At 39.2% G+C, this 23,080-nt stretch overlaps 1 protein-coding gene across 1 annotated transcript; it reads right to left on the reverse strand.

The window, feature by feature from the left end:
* Positions 1-209: 209 nt before the first annotated feature.
* Positions 210-20,723, reverse strand: lhcgr (luteinizing hormone/choriogonadotropin receptor). Its single transcript, XM_026939300.3, has 11 exons — positions 20,309-20,723; positions 11,743-11,814; positions 10,631-10,705; positions 10,262-10,336; positions 7,542-7,616; positions 6,844-6,921; positions 6,511-6,579; positions 6,339-6,413; positions 5,849-6,034; positions 5,424-5,489; positions 210-4,308 (listed from the first exon to the last, which is right to left on the reverse strand). Exons 1-11 carry the CDS (start codon positions 20,470-20,472, stop codon positions 3,105-3,107), a joined length of 2,139 nt encoding a protein of 712 aa, XP_026795101.3. The 5' UTR covers positions 20,473-20,723; the 3' UTR covers positions 210-3,104.
* Positions 20,724-23,080: the final 2,357 nt, after the last annotated feature.

The raw sequence follows: 23,080 nt of genomic DNA on the forward strand, positions 1-23,080 counted from the left end.
AAAATGTGTTAATGTAGGTAAACATCTGGATGTTTTTATATAATATAACCTTATATTATTATTATTATTATTATTATTATTATTATTATTACACTAAATATTATTTTTATCTTTTGTATTTAATTAAAAATTTATTATTTACTGTATTAAATTTTTTTTTTTTTAATTGTATTTAATTTATGCCAGTACTCTTGGCTGTATTTGTAAAACTGTAAAAAGAAAATCGTTCTGCAGGAACAAATTATAAACTCACAATCAACTATTCCATATTTAACTTCAACTCGAACATTCTTTACAAAATATGCTTATATACTGTATCTTTGATCATTTCTTTGTAATCGTAAAACCACACACATGGTTGCAACTGGTGCGCATATATATATATACTGTACACAGATCATAAAGGACATATCAATAGCAGAAACAGTGAGATACTTTGGGAACATATGACTGTGCATGGGCTTAGTGCTTAGAGTTGACTGCTGGAATTTAAACCACCAACAAATACTTCAGAATAGTCACTTGCTCATCTATTACTCAATCAATCACAGAACTGAAAACTGAAAGGTTAGTAGTTACAGGAAAACATTTGGTTGACACTTCCTCAGCAGTCATCATCTTACAGCAAAGGATTCCAGTAAAAGTAATTCAAAAGTAATTCAAGGAAACACTCTGTTTAACTGTTAAACAAGTTTAACAGATATGTCTGCATCTCTCTCTCTCTCTCTCTCTCTCTCTCTCTCTCTCTCTCTGTGTGTGTGTGTGTATGTGTGTGTGTGTCTCAGACTCCTCACTATATCATGGTCACTGGATGAGATGAGCCGCCAATGGGGGAGGAAACCCCTGAAGCGCGGGGAGAACGCCAGAGGAAACCCCTGAAGCACGCCACCATGCCCCCTAGTATTAACTAAAATATAGGTCAGTGAAAATTACCCACAATTCCATGCTTTGTATTCAAACGTAACCTGTGGCTGTGAATAATCCAGTGGATTTTAAAGTTTAAAGGTATATTCTACTTTATGAGGTGACAACAACATTTTTTTAACATTGTTTAAACTGTGTACAAGATGATGAACCCTTTAGGGTCATTGATTTATCCTTTTCTTTTTAGTAATGCACCCTGTTGTATTTAACAGTAATAACATCCACTATATACTCTAATCACGTTTAACCGAACAAGACATCTTCCATATAATAAAATAAATTTAAAACTCATATAGCAAACTCAGTGGTTGTGTTGAGACCCTGAGCTATATAACAAAAACAATGAGGAAAATGAAAACCTGACAGAGCTGGTAACGCTCCTGCCCTGGTAATTGTTTAACTCTGATTCCCATATGGGTTTGATTGCTAGCTCCAGATAAGGGACAAATTACAGAAAAAAACATAAATAACTCAGCGGAAAAACCAAAATGCATCCAGACTGGTGTACTGCATGATACAATCAAGCAATTATCACTACTATGCACTGTGGCATGTATCAAAATAGTGACCGGGCCAAGCTGACCTCGATTTTTAAACAAGATGACAAGAGTAAAATATCTCAGAATATAAAGATGTGATCAGACTGTCAGGAAAAACAGGCAATCAACAATCAGATATTGATTTGTCTTTGAATTTCTCTGTTGTAACCTAACATCCTTTTGGTTATATCGAATAGACACTTTTTTTTTTCATTATACAGTCATTATAAAATCAGGAACCAAAAGGAATACGTTGAGCAAATATGTCGATCTGAATATCTCGAGCAAAACATCTAACATTACATAACATAAAAATACTGAGCGGGCCAAACTGACCTTGATTGTGGAACAAAATGGCAAGAGGAAAATATGTGAGAGTATGTGGATGTGATCAGACTGTCAGGAAAAAAGACTACCTCTCAGAAAGTCTTAAACTGTTAACTGTAAATTTGATTTAACTGATTTTATTATAAGATGCTCAATTAATATACTCTGCCAAATGATTACATGTATGTGACATTTAAAAAAAAATAGTTTACTTACTTACAGCAACTGAATCCAGCTTAGTCTGACTGGCTACCAAGAAACCGAGACCGAGACGGATAAGCTGTCAGACCTTTCGTGCCACCTGGTAAGTGCTACTAATGCTGTATTGTGGATAAGACATTTTTAAGAAAATAACACAACAGCAAGGCAAGGAACTCTCAAATAATCATTCATCAATTTAGACAAGCAATAAGAAAAGTGAAAAATAACTTAACAGCTTACCAGATGGATCAGCTTGGCCTGTGTTTTGGTAGCTGGTCAGACCAAGCTCGATTTTTTTTTTTTCATGATTTTCAGCAACCGTTCTTTCCAAAACCTGAAGTTCGTTTATTGTCCGCAGTATGTCGCAATTTCTCCTAGAAAACTATTAATCTTACACTCAGCGTGTTTGAATAGTAAGGCTGTCTGACGTGTTATATTATGTTCATAAAACAAGGTTAGCGAAAGAACACACAGTCGTCACCCTCTGACCTCTTTGACGACCGATGTAGGTTATGTTGTGCTCTCAGAGATAAGACGAGATCCTTGAGATGCAGGTGATTTCACAGTAAAAACCATCAGAATGATACAAAACCTAATTTGTTTGACAAAAATAACACCACCAAACATACAAAAGACATAGTAAGGATAGAGGGGAAGGATCTATTCAGGGTGCTCTGAGTCCAGTCTGTGATGTTCCTACTTATATCTGAGAACTAGGCAGTGATGATCACTTCGCAGGTAAAAAGTGTAAAATGGATGGAAAGAACGAATTGTAATGTGACGTATGAGGACAAATCAGTTTCCTCATTTTTCTTTCTCTGTAGCCCCAATCCAGGCTGTCCGAGTCTATCAGCCCCTGTTGTCTACTCCTCTATCAAGGGTATGAATAAACTCAGAATGAGAAAGTGTTTCTCATGGGACAAATCATTCTTTTTCAGAAAAAAATAAACCTCTTTATATGAGATAAAATAATTTCACAAATTCCCTCTGAAAGAACTCCTCCGCTACCTGAGTGAGAGTCAAATTTTAGGGACACGGCTAACATAACACACCATACAACATTCCACAGTAATGAAAAAAGATAAGAGCTCTCAGACAAGCAGCCAGAATGTGTTATGTGAGATGTTCTCCACAGCTGGCTTTCTGTAACCCCTCTATCTGCAGCTGGCACTTCTGTTGAGGACAGGTGGACAGCCACATGGCAGTGTGAGAGCCCTTGCCGACTGAGCAACTCATCATTTTTACAGTGTTCTCTGAGCAGTAGGTCTTCATGCGGTACATGTTGGCTTTGCTCTCACAGCAGCCCATGGAGCTTAGCAGAATGCAGGTGTCTTTCCTGAAGGCCTTGGTGAAGATGGCATAGAGGAAAGGGTTGGCACAGGAGTTGATAGGATAGAAGAGCACCAGCAGGATCTTGGAGTTGGTGACTGTGATGAGGGGCACCTTAAAGGCAGCTGAGATGGCAAAGAAAGAGATTGGCGCCATGCAAAGGAAGTCGGTGAAGATGAGCACGGCCATGCGCTTGGCGATTTTGGCATCAGCAGCACGGCCAGGCACTTCAGGGTGGCGCACAACCATGTAGATCCGCACATAACAACCACAAATCACCAGAAAAGCCCCCACATTGAAAAGCAGCAGAAGAATGACATAAGCCTGGGCCAGAGGGGTTTCAATGTCCATGGGCAGACACATGCTGACTTTGCTATAACTACTTATGCCCACGAGTGGAAGTAGTGCCATGCCCAGGCAGAGCAGCCAGCCAGCAGCCATTATTGCAGCAGCTTGGGGCAGAGCAAGCCGGCGCTCTAGCTGCATAGCGTGGGTGATGGTGTACCAGCGTTCTATGGTGATCGTAGACAGTGTGTAGATGGACAGTTCTCCGCCAAAGACGGATAGAAAGCCTGCAATGCTGCAGCCCACTCCTGTCTGCCATTCGATGGCATGCTGGCTATAGTAGCCGCGTGTCCTCAGGTCCACGATGGCGATCATGAGAAGATACACGCCAATGCAGAAGTCGGCGAAGGCCAGGTGACACATGAGGAAGCGTGGCACGGTGAGTTTGCAGCGGCTGGCGAATAACACAAGAAGCACGGTCAGGTTGCCAGCAATAGCCAGGATGTTGATGAACCAGATGGCCACACGGAGGAACCCAAACCCAGCAATATCCTCACAGGGGTTGAAGGCGTCTGCCTCTGGGCTGCACTGGAGGGCTGGTCTGATTTGACAGAAGTCCGGGTACTCAAAGTCCACATTGCCAAAGCTGGCTTCAGAAAGTGGATCCAGCATGTCAGAATAGAATACCTCTTTTTCGGAGCCCCTAAATATGTAGACGTAAAGAAAAAAAAAACAGTCAGTATTGCATAATGCATGCTTTGGAATAATCCCTATACAAACACATATTTATATAGATATATTTTATCTTTGACACAATAACAATGAGTATAGTATAAGTAAGATCTGGTTTCTAGCGGAAATCAGACAGCGTGTCAATACATTCACTGTTTCACACACACTGGTTATACTTTGGGGGCCCTGCAAATGTTTCTGATTTCGTTTATGAATCTAGTCTGAGACAACAAACCCAGCTTGTTTCCAAGTTAGCTGTGAGGAAAAGAAAGTTCATGGTTCATGAGAAGGGAAAGTAGAAGAGTGCATCATAACAGCATATATAAAAAAAACAATGAAGCAAAAGAAAACTTGACAGAGCTGGTAAAGCTCCTTCCCTGTTAATTGTTTAACTTTAATTCTCATATAGGTTTGGTTGCTTGCTTCAAATGAGGGACAAATTATAGGAAAATCTTAAATAACTCACTGGAGAAACCAAGATGCATCCAGACTGATGTACAGCATGATACAATCAAGCAATTATCATTACTATGCACTGTGGCATGTATCAAAATAGTGACCGGGCCAAGCTGACCTCGATTTTGGAGCTGGTGTTAACATGCTGTTAATTATACAAGGTGTCTGAAAAGTCAGGAACCAAAAAGAATGTGTCTAGCAAATATGTCAGTCTGAGTATGTAGAGTAAAATCTGCAAAAACATGATGCAGCAGCTCAGAAAATGCATAAGGATGACCATGTAGAGCATATGTTGTAAATAATAAACACAAAATTAAGCCTATTTAGTTTTACTCTCATTGGTTCCTGACTTTTCAGACACCCTGCAGAATATAGCATAGGATATCTTTATTGTCATCATACAAGTATAATGAAATTTGGTTTGCACCTCCCAGTAGTGTAGTGAAAGTTCGTAAAAAAACTAGGGATAAAATACAGGCACATTTAGACAAAAATGATTGCCCTGTAGAGACAAATATCAATTTATAGGATCCTGTCTACATGTAAAACTAAATTACAGACCACATTCATCAACTTTTTGATGACCCCCAGAAATGTAATGCTACAACTATATAGTCTTATAAACCTTACTTATCTAACGGACTCTGGTGTTCACAGTATGAAGATCCATTTCTCTGTGCTGAAGATGGAGACTCCCTGTTGAAGGAGACACATAATAACAACGTCTGCTAAAGAAAGATCTTGTACCAAGATGCATCAAGCTAGACGCTTTAGTTCACACATTTCACTATAATTAAACCTTTAACTATAACTATCTTCAGAAAGTTTTCTGCACTTCTGACACAATGGACTTGAGAATGAGCTAATTAGATGATGATGCTGTGTGATTGATTTATTATAAAATAATTTAAAACAATAAGGCCATTAATAGTTCATTAATTAATAGTTAACTGTGTCTTTGTTGACAAGGGAGCTCTGTTTGCTAATTGGAAGTTTTAAAAAAATACGTATGTAGGTCAAGAGACCCAAGCATGAGTACAAGAAACAGGAGGGACCTGTGAGCGTCCCAGCTGAGTAGAGCGCAGCAGTGGCTCGGGTAGGTGAGATGAGCCTCTCTTAAGCTCTCCAAACTGTTTAGAGGAGGCAATCTCTTTAGCGAAAACGCTGAGCGAGCCACCAGCATCAGCACCGACTGCAGGCCATGAGATGGCAACGTCTCCAGAGCAGTGGAGGACACGTCTCTAAAATAAAATAACAACCTCTGAATAAATACAGCATGCAAAAGACAATATATATATATACATATATATATATATATATATATATATATATATATATATATATATATATATATATATATATATATAAAACAATATATCTTGCATTCATTACATTTTTTCAAGTCTGTGTCCAAATGTGCTTTTTAATTCCTACTTAGTGAACATAAAGACTAACACAGGGGGAATTAGTATTTATCTGGCTAACATAAGACATTTAAAGGCATCTCTCGATCAAGTGCCTAAAGTTCTGCAGAATATGACTTACAATACAGCTGGGCCAAAAGCTCCTATAAAAGCATCCCTGTGGATTATTCGCAGCTTTCGGTTGTTCTTTAAGGTTCTGTAAAACAAACCGAAAAGGATTTTAAGTGTCCATGCTAATCTGGTAAGGTTCACAGGGTTAGGGTTAGGGTTAGAGTTAGTGGGCCAGTACTTACAGTTTATCTATTTTTGTCCCATTGAAGGCATGTTTGTGTATTTCCCTGAAGCCATTGTTATACAGATTCCTATAAAAGCGCAACATTACCAGAGGAATATGATTATGGAGTGTGTGTATATATATATATATATATATATATATATATATATATATATATATATATATATATATATATATAAACATACATATACGGTATATAAAGTGACATACAAAACACAAATGCAATGCCCTTGAAGGCTTTAAAAATCAGGGCACGAATCAGCAACTACAAAAAGACAATGTAGGAACATGGATTATTAGAGCGACTGACAGAGAGCATAAGATAACATACATTGTTGTGTCTTCAGTTGTCATTCCAATGAAGGCGTTTGGTGGGATTGACTGCAGGTGGAGGTTGTCACAGATATCTCTAAAAAGAAAACAAAAGAGACAGTAATCTCATTTAAAACTGTAATCTCATTGTCCTGTTTGTACTTTTGCATGTGTTTGATCATCCATAACATTGTGAAACATCAGACTATACAATACAGGACTGAATGATCTGGGTTCTCCTCTCTCTCTCTCTCTCTCTCTCTCTCACTTTGAATGTTATTACCATTACTAATCCAGACTCTCTCTCTCTCTCACTTTGAATGTTATTACCATTACTAATCCAGACTTGCATTAGTTCCTTCCTAGAACATATGACCTAATATCCAGCTACCATCTCAAGTTGTTTTGTGTCATTTACTAGATTTTAGGACTGGGAGAAGCTTTGGTGGTAGTTGGTTAGACTACACTTGTCAAACAATAACCACAAAAACATAACACAGGATTTATTTTATTTATTCCTGCCAGGCGAATATCTTTTAGTGTAATCATGGTGAACACCATCAGTCACGTCACTTAATTCCTCAATGTAATTATTACTTTCATTATGGGTTCAAACAATAAAACTGGGTAAATACATTGCAATATAGAGCTCACTACCAATTTCCATTACCCTCTCCAGTTTAGCTCGTAAATCCTTTTGACACCTGTAGAACTCACAGTATGAAATCGGCTTCAAGAGATGCGATGGCTGTCAAGTCAGGAAACACAACTATCCCCGTGTTGGAGATGCTCCTGTGGAAGTGAAACGCAATCAGCATTGTGTCGCCAAAAACAATTCGCTATCAAACCCCAGATAACAGGCTTAACCTCAACACAGTCCTCTTTGTCCTTCATAATAATGCCTTGCTCAATTCGGACCTCATTGGATTTTAAAGTAAGTAAGCAGTGTTGATTAAGTTGCTCACTTGTATCAGACTTAGCTATGCAAGGAGTTCGCTTTGCCCAACACCCACACACCCAACATTCCTGTCAATACACACTGCATTTCCTGTATTTATAAAAATTCATATTATACTGTTAGATTTTTCAGTACAACTACCTCAGCTCAATGTTGCACAACATTGTATTGCACATACAACTGCACATACAGCATCTGCACTTTATACCACATACAGTTTGTATATTTTTGCCATCTATCTTTTTTATATCTTTTATATTTATATTTTTATGTTTCTTTTTCTATTTATATGTAAACAAATTCTGTCTTGATGTAAACCAGACAGTCGTAAAAAAGCATATCACTGCACGCTGTTCTGTATATGGGTGTGTGTTTCCAATAAATCTGATTTGATTTAATTTGATTTGAGTCCACTCCCTCTACTCGGTCCTAGGCCCTTCATCTCAACCTCTCTCCAAAGTGCGAGTGTGAGTCTTTGCTCCACATAAGCCGATACACACCTGAGTCCAAACCAATAAGCCATCTGAGTGTTATTTTTGTCAAGCAAATTATGTTGCATTTGTTACGGAGTTTCTTACAGTGTGGTCGTACAAAAAAAAAATCAAAGAACCTATCAAACAAAATAATGACTTCTCAAGTAGCAATTAGTTCTTTGGTCAGACGTCGGCCATGTTTGTCATTGGATCCCAGGCTTATCACCTACTCCATTAAGCTGTTTATTTATATGGGCCATCCATGCACATGCAAAATAATTGACAGGCATGGAGGAGAAATTCTTTAATATTTAATGCAATGATTACAATTCTCAGGACAATCACAGAATTTTTTTACTCATACCATCTATTTCAGTGATTCTAGCAGAAACTACAATTTATCCAAGCTTTAATGGGGGCTATCTTCAAGTTAACTACTACCAAGAAAGAAAGAAAGGCTGGCTTTATTGCCAGATATAGATGTAGCATTCAGTAAAATTCTTTTCCTCACATATCCTAGCTTGGTAGGAACCTGGGGTCAGAGTGCAGGGTCAGGTATAGTACAGCTCCCCTGGAGCAGAGTGGGTTATGGATCTCGCTCAGGGACCCCACAGTGGCAGCTTGGCAGTGCTGAGGCTTGAACTCACTTCTGATCAGTAGCTCAGAGACTTAAACAGACATTTCAAAAGAAACATTTATACAGTATGCATTGATACTGAAAAATATAACTGCAGAATGCCAATAGCGTAGTCAGAAATATAAATTGAAATGTGCCTATAGAAATGCAAAACCAGCTGGAGTTGTCGATCTTTGCCTAGCTATCGCCATTATTGTTCAAAAATGTGTACTTTCTGATTAAAACATTAGAATTTGCATTGTGTGTTTTTTTTTAAATCTATGTTAATGAAAGTAAAATCCTCAGGACAGACAGCATGGTGGTGTAGGAGGTAGCGTTCCCACTTCACAGCTCCAGGTCAGTTAATTCAGAGTTCAGGTTACTGTCTTTATGGTGTTTCACATATTTTCTCCATGTCCTTGTGGGTTTCTTCTGGTTTCCTCCCACCTCCCAAAAACATGCAGTTGATGGATTGATGACTGTAAATGGCCTCTAGGTGTAAATGAGTGTGTGAGAGTGAGTGCTCATGGTGCCCTGTGATGGACACGAATCCCAGCAGGGAGTATTCCTGCATCACTCCCAGTCTTCCAGGGATAGACTCCCTATCCACTGCAACCGTGACCATGACAAAGCAGTTACTGAAGATGAATGAATGAATGAAAAGGGCAAGGCACTGCCTCATTGACAAATACAACAAGCCAACAAGCATTGGCATTAATATTATTGTATGCTGCGTATAACAACAGCAGAAGACCACATCAGGTTCCACTCCTATCAGCCAAGAACAAGAATCCGAGGCCATCATGGGCACATATTCTTGTTCTTGGCAGACAGGAGTGGAACCTGATGTGGTCTTCTGCTGTTGTAGCTCATCCACCTCAAGCTTTGATGTGTTGTGTGTTCTGAGATGCTTTTCTGCTCACCACAGATGTAAAGAGTGATTATTTGAGTTACTATAGACTTCCTGTCAGCTCAGCCCAGTCTGGTCATTCACCTCTGATCTCTCTCATCAACAAGGTGTTTCAGCCTGCAGACCCTCCTTACACAGGATGTTTTTTTGTGTTTTGTACCATTCTGTATAAACTCTGGAGACTGTTGTGTGTGAAAATCCCAGGAGCTCAGCAGTTTCTGAAATACTAACGGTTACCAGCCCATCCATGCCACGGTTAAAGTCACAGAGATCACACTTTGTCTTCATTCTGATGTTTGACGTGAACATTACCTGAAGCTCTTGACCTGTACCTGCATGATTTTTTGCATTGCCCTGCTGTTAAAAAATCTTCTCACTTTTTGCTTGTGTCTTCATCTATTCATTATGCAGGGCATTACTTAGGACAATTCACAGCAGGTAAGCTGCAGACCTCAGATATATAGAAAAACATGTACTCACAGGTATCTCAGCTTGGGTAGATTGTTGAAGGCCCGCTGGTGGATATGGACCAGGCTCCGAGTGTTCTGGATTGATCTGTGAATCAATCATAGATGACAGTCCAGCAATAAATTTCATGAAGAAACATGAACATGAACATGAACTATTGGTACATCAAAAGACGATAATCTTTAAACACTACTGTCTAAAAAAACGTATGATCACACGGTGATAATGTACTTTTGTATGAACGGAATGGAAATGAATGGAATGGAAGCTGAACAGCATAAATGATACTGTTTCCTCTTGTTATACATGTAGTATAGTATTATAGCATTTTTTTTCTGCTAATGTGAAGATGCATTATCACCGGTCCTTAACAGCACTTACATCTCTGAGAGGTTGAGGAGGTTGTTGAACGCTTGGGTCTCTATGGTTTCCAGCGTGACACTTTGAGCAATTTCTCTGAAATCACACAACACATAATAAACATAAAGATATAAAATAGTGTATTTGACGTCATTTTACCGACCTTGTCCTCTGTTGACCCTGTTCCAGACTCTAATCGTCTTCTGGCCCCACAGTGTCCTCTAGCTTTTATGTGTTGCAATGTCTTGACCTTACTGAACCTCAGTCTTAGCTTCTTGGTTTGGATTTGGATCTGTTTTTTTTTTTAAAGCTCTGTCTGTAGTGGCTTCTTGGTAATTGTCAGCGTTATGCCAAAATCGGCACTGAACTACGTTTCCCAGCAGCCACAGCACCTCACTGGAATATGTCACATGACTGTTTTGAACCTGTGTCACTTTTTTGTTAATGTACACATGCATTTAAGTCACTTCTTACACTTCACTCATTGTCTAGTGTTCGTCTTCTGTAGTTGTTGTTGTCTGTTGCTCTCTGCTACTCAGGTCATGTATATCTTGTTCTCCTGCTTCCTTATTTCTTGTTTTGCATCATAATCTTCTGTTTATGTCTGTTTTAAACATTAATAAACTAAGCGTGCACTTGCACCCATCTTCGCCTCCATTACTTGACAGAAATGCACTAATAAAGTCAATTGCTAAATTAATTTCACAGATAATTTATATATTAATTCCATAAATTGATCTTACTCAGGTCTCAATCTAACTGATCCCAGATTCATCCTGTACAGGATAAAATTTTTGTGTTTATAGGTGGTGGTCTAGTCACTACTGAAACACCCTATCCTGAACCTATCCTGGACACATCTACTCGAGAAACATCTGGCAACCTCTGAGGAATTTATTTATTTGCATAAAAAAATCTACTTAAGCAGGTGTGTAACCCATCTATGATGATAAATAAATAAATATTGACCGAACTTTTTTTAAGTAGCTGGCATTCTGTGAACAACAGAACAATTATATATAGTCACTGAGGCATTTAGATTTAAGGCCAAATGCAAGCTATTAAAAAAAAAAAAAAAAAAAAGGTTTTGCAGACGTCCACTCTGGTTCGAGTGGACGGTAAAGGATACTCACATTCTTTTGACACCTCGCAGTCCATCCAAGCTGAAACTGGAAATTGTCCTTAAGTGGATATAGTTCAGAGCACTGAAATAAAATCACATATACTGTTAATAACTGTTTACTTAAGAGATTAAAAATGTGTCAAACTGCAAACAAGCATTACAGGCCTGGCAGAGCTACACCAGTAAAGATATCCAGTGACTGGCGATGTCTATGGACTGAGGCAGTCGTCAGCTAAAAAGGGTTTCCAATTAAGTACAAAACATGACAATTTTATTTAAGAGTTTGTTCATTTTTCCGGTTACTTACGCAGATGTGAGACCCTGCGATTATACAACAGAGAGCCAAAGCATTTATTACCTACAAAATGCACTGTTCTGTACTGATCTTAGAGCATCAGTCGCATAGTCAAGGTACTAATAGTCCATTTACGCTTTACTAAACCACATCCTTTCCTTGTCTGCAGTAAGCCTGGTGTCTATGTACGTTATGTCAACAACTTCAAGAAATCCATGTACTATGAGCTGTTTAATGATTAAAGCCTTAAATGACTATTTTATTTGTAACCTGACCTGCCAGTCGTGTCTATTCTACAATGCAACTTCAACCACTCAGATGCCACCAATCATCCGTTTTTCTCCATCACCTGTATGCAATTGCTTGTACAGCACTGTAAAAGCAACTATCCAGTTTTACCAAGTTCCTTTCACACAGTGTTTTATAAACTAGCCTCAAGGAAGTCTGAGTCAGCAAAGGATCAGCCAACTTGATAAGAGCTAATCTGACAAGGTCTTCAGTCTCAGTAACACTGATAGTACTGTAGTTGTTTATATACTATTTGATATAGACGTGGCTCTGTCGGAGATTTGTGTATCGGCCAAGCTTAGACATACATAGCCCAAACAACATCACAAATATTTCAAACAAAATAACATGGCCAGAAAATTGACATGAAACAAAATGCATTAACAGTAAACAGCAGGGAACAGACGAAACACTCTGTGTGTATGTTCCTATCAACATCACTTTCGTTTCAGGACAATAGTAACTCACTAAAAGAGATTACGACTGAAACTGCTTTAAAGAGTCTCCCCAGCACTCATGTATGAAGTGTTTATGTCTCACATGTGCTCACTGTATTAGAACAGAACACAGGAAATGATCGAACAACATCCATAACCTACTACAGCAGCAATACCATAATTTTAAATTTATGATACTATGACAACCAAATGATCTCTCTCTCTCTCTCTCTCTGTCGATCTGTCGATCTATACACATGCTACTCCTGAGATCCCAGTGATCCTGACCCCTTCTGATCTCCGGACCTGCCGAGATCCATCCTGATGTCCTACTTCTGTTTGGATTTCTCATCTCATGGAAACCACTTACTGCTGCTGAGGATAGCCCCATATGCAAAGCCTAAAGATACATGAGATTACTGTAGATGGTGCCACTTAGAAACCATGAAGATGGCTTTGGACTGCAATTGCTATGATAGCTTTAGGAATTTGCCACGAACAGTTTTGCACTCAAGTCTCCATCAGTGAACGGTTGATAACTTCAACAAAATAGCCTTCACGTGAAAACTATAATGAATTACCTGGTTACACAATTGCACTTTTTGTTCATATGGTACGCAGTTATAGAAGGGAATTATTTATAATCGCACTATCCGTTATCACCCAGATGAGGATGGGTTCCCCTTTGAGTCTGGTTCCTCGCAAGCTTTCTTCCTCATGTGGTCTCAGGGAGTTTTTCCTTGCCACATCACCTCTGGCTTTCTCATTAGGGATAAATTTATAAATTAAAAACATATACCCTCTGTAAAGCTTCTTTGGGACAATGTCCATTGTTAAACGTGCTATACAAATAAAATTGAATCGAATTGAAATTAAAAATACTTTTCACCATCTGGTATTCATCACAAGAAAACTAATACAAAATGGATTATACCGATTTGCATGTTCTCTCCATCTTTTTCCAATTTCTTCTGGGTTCTCCAGCTACATTAAATTGACTCTAGATGTAAGTGTGTGATGTGAGTGTGCCTGGTGTCTTGCGATGGATTGGTATCCTGTTCAGGGTTTATTCCCATCTGGCACTCGGTGTTCTAGGGATAGGCTCTGGATCCACCGTGACCCTGACCAGGAGACAGTGGTTACTGAAGATGAATGACTGAATGAATGATAGCACCATTTGGTGCCCAAGCCTTATGGTACATATGTATGAATTTCATATGAGTGCAACTTTATATATGCATAATAAAACGTCAGTATATCTGATTTAAATAAAGACTTGCAATTTCAATTATTGAATGGTTTGTCACCTTGTAGTACTAAAAAAGAATGGGCTCTTTCAGTTCTTCATACGACACTGCAGTGTACAAGCATATGAACCTCCAATTACATGCTGCAGTCACTGGAATCAAAAGTCTTGCACTTTATAAGGTGAAAGAGGGTTGATCTTTTGAACATGCCTATTATTTGTCCTTAGCTTACATAATGATAACTGATGCAGAAGGAGATTTTCTTATATACAGTACTGTGCAAAAGTCTTAGGCACCCTATATATATATATATATATATATATATATATATATATATATATATTTTTTTTTTTTTTTTTTAGTATAAACTTTGTTTAGATTTGTATTTTAAGACTTCTACATTATTGATTCAGTACAAAAAACAGTTTAGATTTCCAAACATTAGTTTTCCAGCACAAAATGAAATGTTACAGAAAAATGTCAGTAAAGAAAGCAGCAGATTACATAAGAGACACTTTTCAGACAAAAAAAACATAATGAAGGCTGCTGGATTTTGCTGCAAAAATAAGAAGCAAGTGCAACAGTCAAAGTCTCCAGAAGAACTGTGGCTGCTTCTGCAAGATGCTCAGTAACACTTACAGCTCATTTCCTTATAAAACTGCACACACTGTACCTGAGACTACTGATTTTTTTTTTTTAAAAGCGAAGGATCGTCACACCAAATATTGACCTTGCTTTATTTATTACTGTTTACTGCTCTTTATAGTGAAACATTAAATTTCATTATTTTTGAAGGCATCTTTGTTCTACAGCATTTCTTTGCACGTGCCTAAGACTTTTGCACAGTACAGTATATCTTACAGGGATAAATGCCTATAGGAAATGCTTACAGAATATAAACAATATATTCACATCAGTATAAAATAGTACAAAGCTTAAAATGAGAAAATGAATTTCCACAATGGCATGTGTTGCTGATAGCCTTTTAGATAACACTTGATTTGGATAGTCCCCTGTAGACACTCTACACTCACTCAAGGGTCAGTCCATCTCAAGTGGTCCAATACAGGTTGCTTTAGCTCCTTGGAACAAAAACTGATCTCTAGAACACATTATAAGGTACATGTACATATAGAAACATTTTGCACATTCTTGCTCCTTAGATGTAGAGCTTATGTCCTAATGTAATGCTCAAGATTGCCCACATTTCCACTATTAGGGTCAATTTATAAGGGGAAGTGTTCAAGTCTCAGTCTTGGTTTTTTAGGGGTACCTGGGTAAGTATAGTGTTCATGCAGAACATGTCAGGTTTGAGACTTCTCTTATTTTTTAAGGGGGTGAGGAAGTGTAATTTTTTAAAATTCCCCTTACTTTCAGGTTGAATATCTCTGGTAGAAGACCAGATACAAACGTGAAATTTTCAGAGAAATAAGTCCTCTTCAGTAGCATTCTGCTGTACAGATGAGTTGAGATTCCACTGGTTACAGAGCTAGTGGTGGTAGAAATCTGCGGAAAAGCCTACTTTATTCATGCATTTTGAAAAATGAAAAGATGTAATATAAGCATAACAAATAATAAAAATGAACAGTATTTTACAGTAATTATGCTTAATCCCTTGGAATATCACAAAAAAACTATTACAAAAGGACTATGAGAAATTTGATTAGAGCACATATCAAAGGAAACTATCCTCTAAAACTTGTCCCTGGTAGGTCACTGTGTCCCACGTGCTACAAAAAAACTTTTGTGGTTGAAAAAGAAACATGTATGGAGCAGAGTGATGACGATGTAGTTACCAAATGTACAACTATACAAATGTGTTCTAGAGATCAGTTTTTGTTCCAGGGAGCTAAGACCATCCTGAGCCGAGATGCTGAGGTTTCCGTAAACAGCTGTATAACCAAAATTTGTTTTGTGCCATGACACGAAGATGGCCGTCAAACCAAGTGACGTTAACGTTAGACCAAGTGAAACAAACAAACAAACAAACAAACAAAAACTGGTGGTTTTGCAATCCCAATACACAGAGGTAATCATTACAAAAAAAATTGAAAAATTAAAAAAACGGCCAAGCAACCAACTTTACAATTACTGGACCACTTGAGACGGACTGACCCTCAACTAATCTCTGAGCTCTGTGACCAGTGACAGTATAGATGCAATATGGCTGCCACTAGGGAGCAAATTCCAAGGGTGTATGCAAAGGCAAGGTATAAAAAGGCAGCATGACAAAATGAATCAGAGCTGTTTGGTACATTAAAATTTTTGCATGTTGTACTCATTTACATGTGTCATTGATTTGTCTGATGCCCTTGACTGACTCTTATCAAGGCTCAAGGTTTTGAGTGTATCAGAGAGAGGAGATGATTTAAAGCCCTCAAGGACATGAAGCACACACATTCCTCACTCTCACCAGGCACTACCTTTCTTACATCACTAACAAGCTCGATCCTGAGGCCAGCCAGAGATATATTCAGTTTTGGCAAAACAACTTGACCTCTCTCCTCCAGATCCTTTTTTTTTTTTTTTTTTTTCTTATACACATGACCACAACTCCCTTACTGGTCTGCCACAAAAGGAGAAGAGACAAGTGATATATAAAAAAATCACATATGAGGCTTTTTCTAAAAGGTGAGAGTGGCTAGAAATAGAATTTCAAAGCTAGCAAGGACCAAAAGCGAATGGTTCCTGCAACACGTCCCACCTTAAGAAGGTGTGTGAGGATGGTAACGGATTACAGACGTTGCAGTATTGACAAGCTAGTTGATAGCAAGAAATATTAGCTACTGTCATTAATATAACTGTTGAAATAAAAGCCATAATGGCAGTAAAGAACCTCCCACCTGCAAATAAGCAAACTCAAACTTCAGACATGCTCATTATGACAAAAAAGGGGAAAAATTTCAATCCGCTGTACGGCCAGTGAGACAATCTTGTATAGTAGCTGCAAGAGTGAAACATATATTGTTACTGTTAACCACAGATGGATTGTTATTGGACATGCCAATAACTGGATTACCTACGTTTTTTTGGTCCTCCTATTGAATGACTCCCAACAAAAGGAGGCCCATAACATTAAAACCACTGACAGGTGAAGTGAATAACATTGATTGTCTCGTTACAATGGCACCTGACAAAGGGTGGGGTTTATTAGGCAGCAAGTGAACAGTCAGTTCTCAAAGTTGATGGGTTGGAAGCAGGAAAAATGGGCAAGAGTAAGGATCTGAGCGATTTCGACAAGGTCCAAATTGTGATGGCTAGATGACTGGGTCAGAGCATCTCCAAAACGGCAGGTCTTATGGGGTGTTCCCGGTATGCAGTGGTTAGTACCTACCAAAAGTGCTCCAAGGAAGAACAACTCACTGATGCATGCGGGGAGAGAAGGCTAGCCCGTCTGGTCCGAACCCACAGAAGAACTACTGTAGCACAAATTGCTGAAAAAGTTAATGCTGGCTATGATAGAAAGCTGTCAGAACATACAGTGCATCGCAGCTTGCTGTGTATGGGGCTGCGTAACCACAAACCAGTCAGAGTGCCCATGCTGACCCCTGTCCACTGCCAAAAGTGCCTACAATGGCCCCATGAGCATCAGAACTGGACCATGGAGCAATGGAAGAAGGTGGCCTGGTCTGATGAATCACATTTTCTGCGTGTGTACGTGTTCTCCAGGTGCGTGCGTGTCACTTATCTGGGGCCGAGATGGCACCAGGATGCACTATGGGAAGAAGGCAAGCTGGTGGAGGCAGGCACAACTGCCTCAGACCTCTGGAGTTGGGGGTTCGATTGCTGTTTCTGTCCTGTATGCTCTCCCCGTGCTTTGGGGGTTTCCTCTGGGTACTCCGGTTTCCTCCCCCAGTCCAAAGACATGTGTTCTAGGCTGACTGGCATCTCTGTCCAGAGTGAGAATGAGTGCGTGTGCAGTTGTGCCCTGCGACGGGTTGGCACCCCATCCAGGCTGCCCCCCTTTTTGTGCCCCCCACGACCCTGTGTAGGATAAGTGGTACAGAAAATGGATGGATGTGTTGAAATGATGAGGCCAGTTTTCCAGCCTTTAATATGAGTTCCATCTTGTATGACGCTATAATGTGCTAATATTTTGGCTGTTGCAGTAGGCTTATTGTTCAGGACACCCATGAAAAAGAAGTCTTATCAAAATAGCTTGCATTGAAAGTGAGATGTGACACACAGCTCCTTTGAAAAGTGTTATTGGGATGATTGTGTTCTCCCAGCACTAGCACTAACATGAAAGACTACTACTAACACGAAGGACTGTTCAGTGCCCATGAGGTTTCACTGTGTTCCTCCTATCTTTTTACTACACACACACACACACACTATTTCACAGTATTTCTATTTAACTAAAAAAAAAAAAGGCTCTTTGAGGCTCGTTTATTTTATTACAAAATATTTTAAAATGTCTTTACTTTTTCTTTCACCATCTAGCATGCAAACATGCAGATATGTCTTTCATTTTAATATTTTGGCATTTGTATGTATACGAAAACAAGAGCAGAGAATGAGCCATGCAAGGGTAAAGTGAAAATACAGGAATGGGACAGAATGGGAAAGTATTTTGGGCAATCTTGGGTAACAGAATTCAGGTATTTTCATTTTCATATATGATAACAGCCATTTTATTCATTATTCTATGGTAGAAGTGAACAGATGCATCATGTACCAAGTTATTTATGTCCAAGAATGCAAATTTTTCCTTGGGGAGAAATTACAAGTAGCCATTTAACCAAATTAGAAGTAGGAATGTACAAATATAACACTGCGTATCAAGAATACTGGTCTGACACACTGCATCAGTATCAGGTCAGATCTGACATTTAAAAAAAAAAATCTGAATTACTGATCATTTTATGGTATGAACATGTGTGATATTGACACACTACAAAAACGACATCTTAGCAAGTAGAAATATTGCGACTATTAGTCAAATTTATCTAGTATTTCCTATTATAAGATAACAATAAACCAAATATAGATTATTAAACCTATTTCTAGACATGTTTACGCATTTAAAGTTTGAAGCCTGTTCTATTGGCAGATAATTCTGCATTACTTCTAGAAAGAAATAGAAACAGAATAAGAAAATTAGTAAAAAAATAAATAATAAAATAATAAAAGGCTGGAAATAGGATTAATAATCTTATATTGGCTTTACTGTTATCTTATGACAGAAACTACCCTATCAGTTTGACTATATTCAAGATATTTCCATTTGTTAAGTCATTTGTTTTTATTTATTTTATTTATTTCTTTATTTTTTGCCATGCAGAGCATATCACTGTTATCAACAAAGTTCTACAGAGAGTCAGCTTTAGTTACTGTGAGAATGTCCGGATCAGATACTCAGATTTTTTATTTTTTAAAATACCTGTATCATGTTTTTAATAGGGGGTGGGCACAGTGGTTTAGTGGTAAACACTGCTGCCTCACACCACCAGGGTTCGGGGCTCGATTATCTCCTCCTCTCTGTGTGTGTGTGCAGTTTGCATGTTCCCCCGGGCTTCAGGGGTTTCCTCCGGTTTCCTCCCCCAGTCCAAAGACATGCAGTGTAGGCTGATTAGCATTTCCAAATTGTCTGTAGTGTGTGAATGGGTGTGAATGGGTGTGTGTGTGTGTGTGTGTGTGATTGTGCCCTGTGATGGGTTGGCACCCCGTCCAGGGTGTCCCCCACCCTGTGTCCCGAGTCCCCTAGGATAAACTCCAGGTTACCCCGTGACCCTGTGTATGATAAGTGCTACAGAGAATGGATGGATTGATGGATGGATGGATGTTTTTAATGAAAACGATAAGATCATTGCTTAGATAATTGCAATTTAGTATGTACTCACACATGAGCTGGGATGTTTGAGAAGGACCAATATTAGCTAGTTATTAGTTATATTAGCTAGTTTGTAAAGGAAAAGGTCAAAATAATGGAGTGTGTCAGAATGAGCCCCTGATATATTTATGGCACTAAATATGTTATGGATAATTACTAGACTGCATTTATGTCATGAAATGGTTTTTCCTTCAATGTTTGCTTGTTACAGTTAAAGATGTAGGATTTATGAACTCAATGTTGCATGGAACAAAGTGTTGCTCCAAAGTATTTTAACTTATTTTATCACAACTTATAACTTCAATGCTGTATGGAACACTAACACTGTATGGACATTTAAGGCACCATCATCTCCATCATCTAGATGTGTGTTAAGACTTGAACTGGGTAAGTGTGTGAGATGTCAGCTGTGTCTCACTGAGGAGCCATCATGCAGATGTCTTCAGAACATTCACAGCATGCTGGGTTTGACTTACAGTCTGCTGAATGCGCCGCGCTGTTTCTGCGCCATGGCTTCAGTCGCGCTGGTGCAGCTGATGGTCTTGATGGAGCACCGGCACATCTCCGGACACACAAAACGCAAACAGTCACACTGCCACATCATGAACATGAACTTGAAGATGAAAAGCGATGTCCTCATTGTGTCTGTTTGTCTTCTATTTGTACTGATCAGTATAATAAGCTTTCTTGGATGCGTAATGCACAGGGGCGAGCGCGCACCAGACAGTTCAATCAGCTCTTTTCCACATCTCCTCCAAGCTCAAAGTGAATCATGAAAGGAAAAAAAAAAACAGGTGGATAAAGGAAAAAACGTCGAGTACAAGGTACTGTTACAAGAGTGTATGAAAAGTGGCTAGAGAGAGAGAGAGAGAGAGAGAGAGAGAGAGAGAGAGAGAGAGAGGGGCGATGGGATGCGCATTTGCGCAGAGCTGGAACAGGAAATGATCCATCTGCTGAGTCGAGTCGAAAAGATTCAAACAAATTGACTCAATGATCCGTAGAGACTACGTAAGGGAATCTTGTGTGTGATCTGACAGTCACTAAAGCTCTTCAGTCCTTTCTTTCTTTTAAAACACTGCCTTTCCATTGGCACCATGACTTTGGGAATGATTCAAGGTACAGGAAATCCTATGCCATGTGAAGGAGTCATTATGTGCTTAACCAAGAGGTGGAAAATTCTTGAGTAACTGTTGCTCAGTATTATTTTGTCATATTTATACTTCACTTGAGGATTTATTTCTAATTGAATACTTTTACTCCTTCATTTTTTTCACTCAGATCTTCAAAGTACTAGTTATAAATCTCAAATGTTGGACCGCAAGGCTCTACAGCGAGTGGTGAGAACTGCTCAAACAGTCTCAGGAGCAGCCTTCACATCACTGGAGGACATTTACATCACCAGGATCACCAGGAGAGCCCACAATATCATCATGGAGAGAACCCACCTCCAGCACAGCCTGTTTAAAGTCCTACCATCAAGGAGACGCTAGAGGAATGTAAAATCAAGAACCACATGCCTAAGCAACAGTTTTTTCCTCGCAGGCTTGGCACTAACTCTCAACCACTGCCACACATCCACCAGCACATCCAGCACATACAACTGACTCTGTCCAGTGAGACGCTGGGCTCAAATCAATACAATCCCTTCAGTCCTCCACACACACAACCATACTGCTGCTCATGAAAACCTTGCCGTATTGCACATTTTTACACAGCGCACTTTTTGATTGCAACCTCTTGCACATAAGGACAAAATATCTTGTATCACAGGTCTATAATTGCACTATACTATAATGTACTTGTAGCATATTTCATTTCATACTTGTAATATATCACATGATTTTCAACCATTTTCTAACATAACCTGTACACTATTGATGGTTTATAGGAAGGAATGCAGAGCAAGAATTTCATTGTACAGTGTACCTGCCTGTTTTACTGTGCATATGACAATAAACTGTTGAATCTGAATCTGAATCAAAATTCCCTCAATCTCTCATCTAGCTAATGACTGTTATGCCATATACTGTATATACAGATACTCAATCAGATTGAGATCTGGGGAATTTGGAGGCCAAGTCATCACCTTGAACTGTTTGTCATATTCCTCAAACCATTCCTGAACACTGTTGCTATGAAGGGGTGTATTTGGTCTACAGCAATGTTTAGGTAGGTGGTACGTGTCAAAGTAACATCCACATGAATGCCAGGACCCAAGGTTTCCCAGCAGAACATTGCCCAGAGCATCACACTGCCTCCACCAGCTTGCCTTCTTCCCATAGTGCATCCTGGTTCCATCTCTTCCCCAGGTAAGTGACGCACACGCACCCGGCCATACACATGATGTAAAAGAAAACTGATTCATCAAGCCAGGCCACCTTCTTCCATTGCTCTATGGTCCAGTTCTGATGCTCATGTGCCTGTTGTAGATGCTTTTGGTGGTAGACAGGGGTCAGCATGGGCACTCTGACCGGTCTGCAGCTACGCAGCTCCATACACAGCAAGCTGCGATGCACTGGGTGTTCTGACAGCTTTCTATCATAGCCAGCATTAACTTTTTCAGCAATTTGTGCTACAGTAGTTCTTCTGTGAGATCAGACCAGACGGGTTAGCCTTCGCTCCCCACACACATCAGTGAGCCTTGTGCGCCCATGACTCAGTTGATCACCGGTTGTCCTTCCTTGAACCACTTTTGGTAGGTACTAACCACTGTATACTGGGAACACCTCATAAGACCTGCCGTTTTGGAGATGCTCTGACCCAGTCGTCTAGCCATCAAAATATGGCCCTTGTCGAAATCACTCAGATCCTTTCAATCATCTGTTTATCATTTCAGTTCCAGTCAAGTTCATCAATATAAAAAAACAACCTATCAAGAATTTGTGATCTGCAGTGACGTTCTCTTGCACTTGTGCTATCAGCGTGAGTCTGAAAATGGATAAGTCTCCAGACTGCAGTGTCAGCTTTGAGGATAAGCGCCCCTGACCCTACTTCACTGAAATGTTTCAATACACTGGAGTAATCAAAGACCCATAGAAAAGGAGATGTCTCTTTTGCATCTGTAGAAGGCTTAAACTCCATCTAATTTAAAAGAGCATGTTGAGGTAAGTTTCGCTAATTTGCAAACATTAAAAATTGGCCTGTTTTGGATTGATTTCAGTAGCTAACAGGCAGCAAGTCAAATTCTAGCTAATGGCAAATATTGCCAGGATATTTGACTTCTGACTAATTCATTATCAAACTATGTA

The sequence above is a fragment of the Pangasianodon hypophthalmus genome, chromosome 3 (genome assembly GCF_027358585.1).
Source record: "Pangasianodon hypophthalmus isolate fPanHyp1 chromosome 3, fPanHyp1.pri, whole genome shotgun sequence".
Lineage (NCBI taxonomy): Eukaryota > Metazoa > Chordata > Actinopteri > Siluriformes > Pangasiidae > Pangasianodon > Pangasianodon hypophthalmus.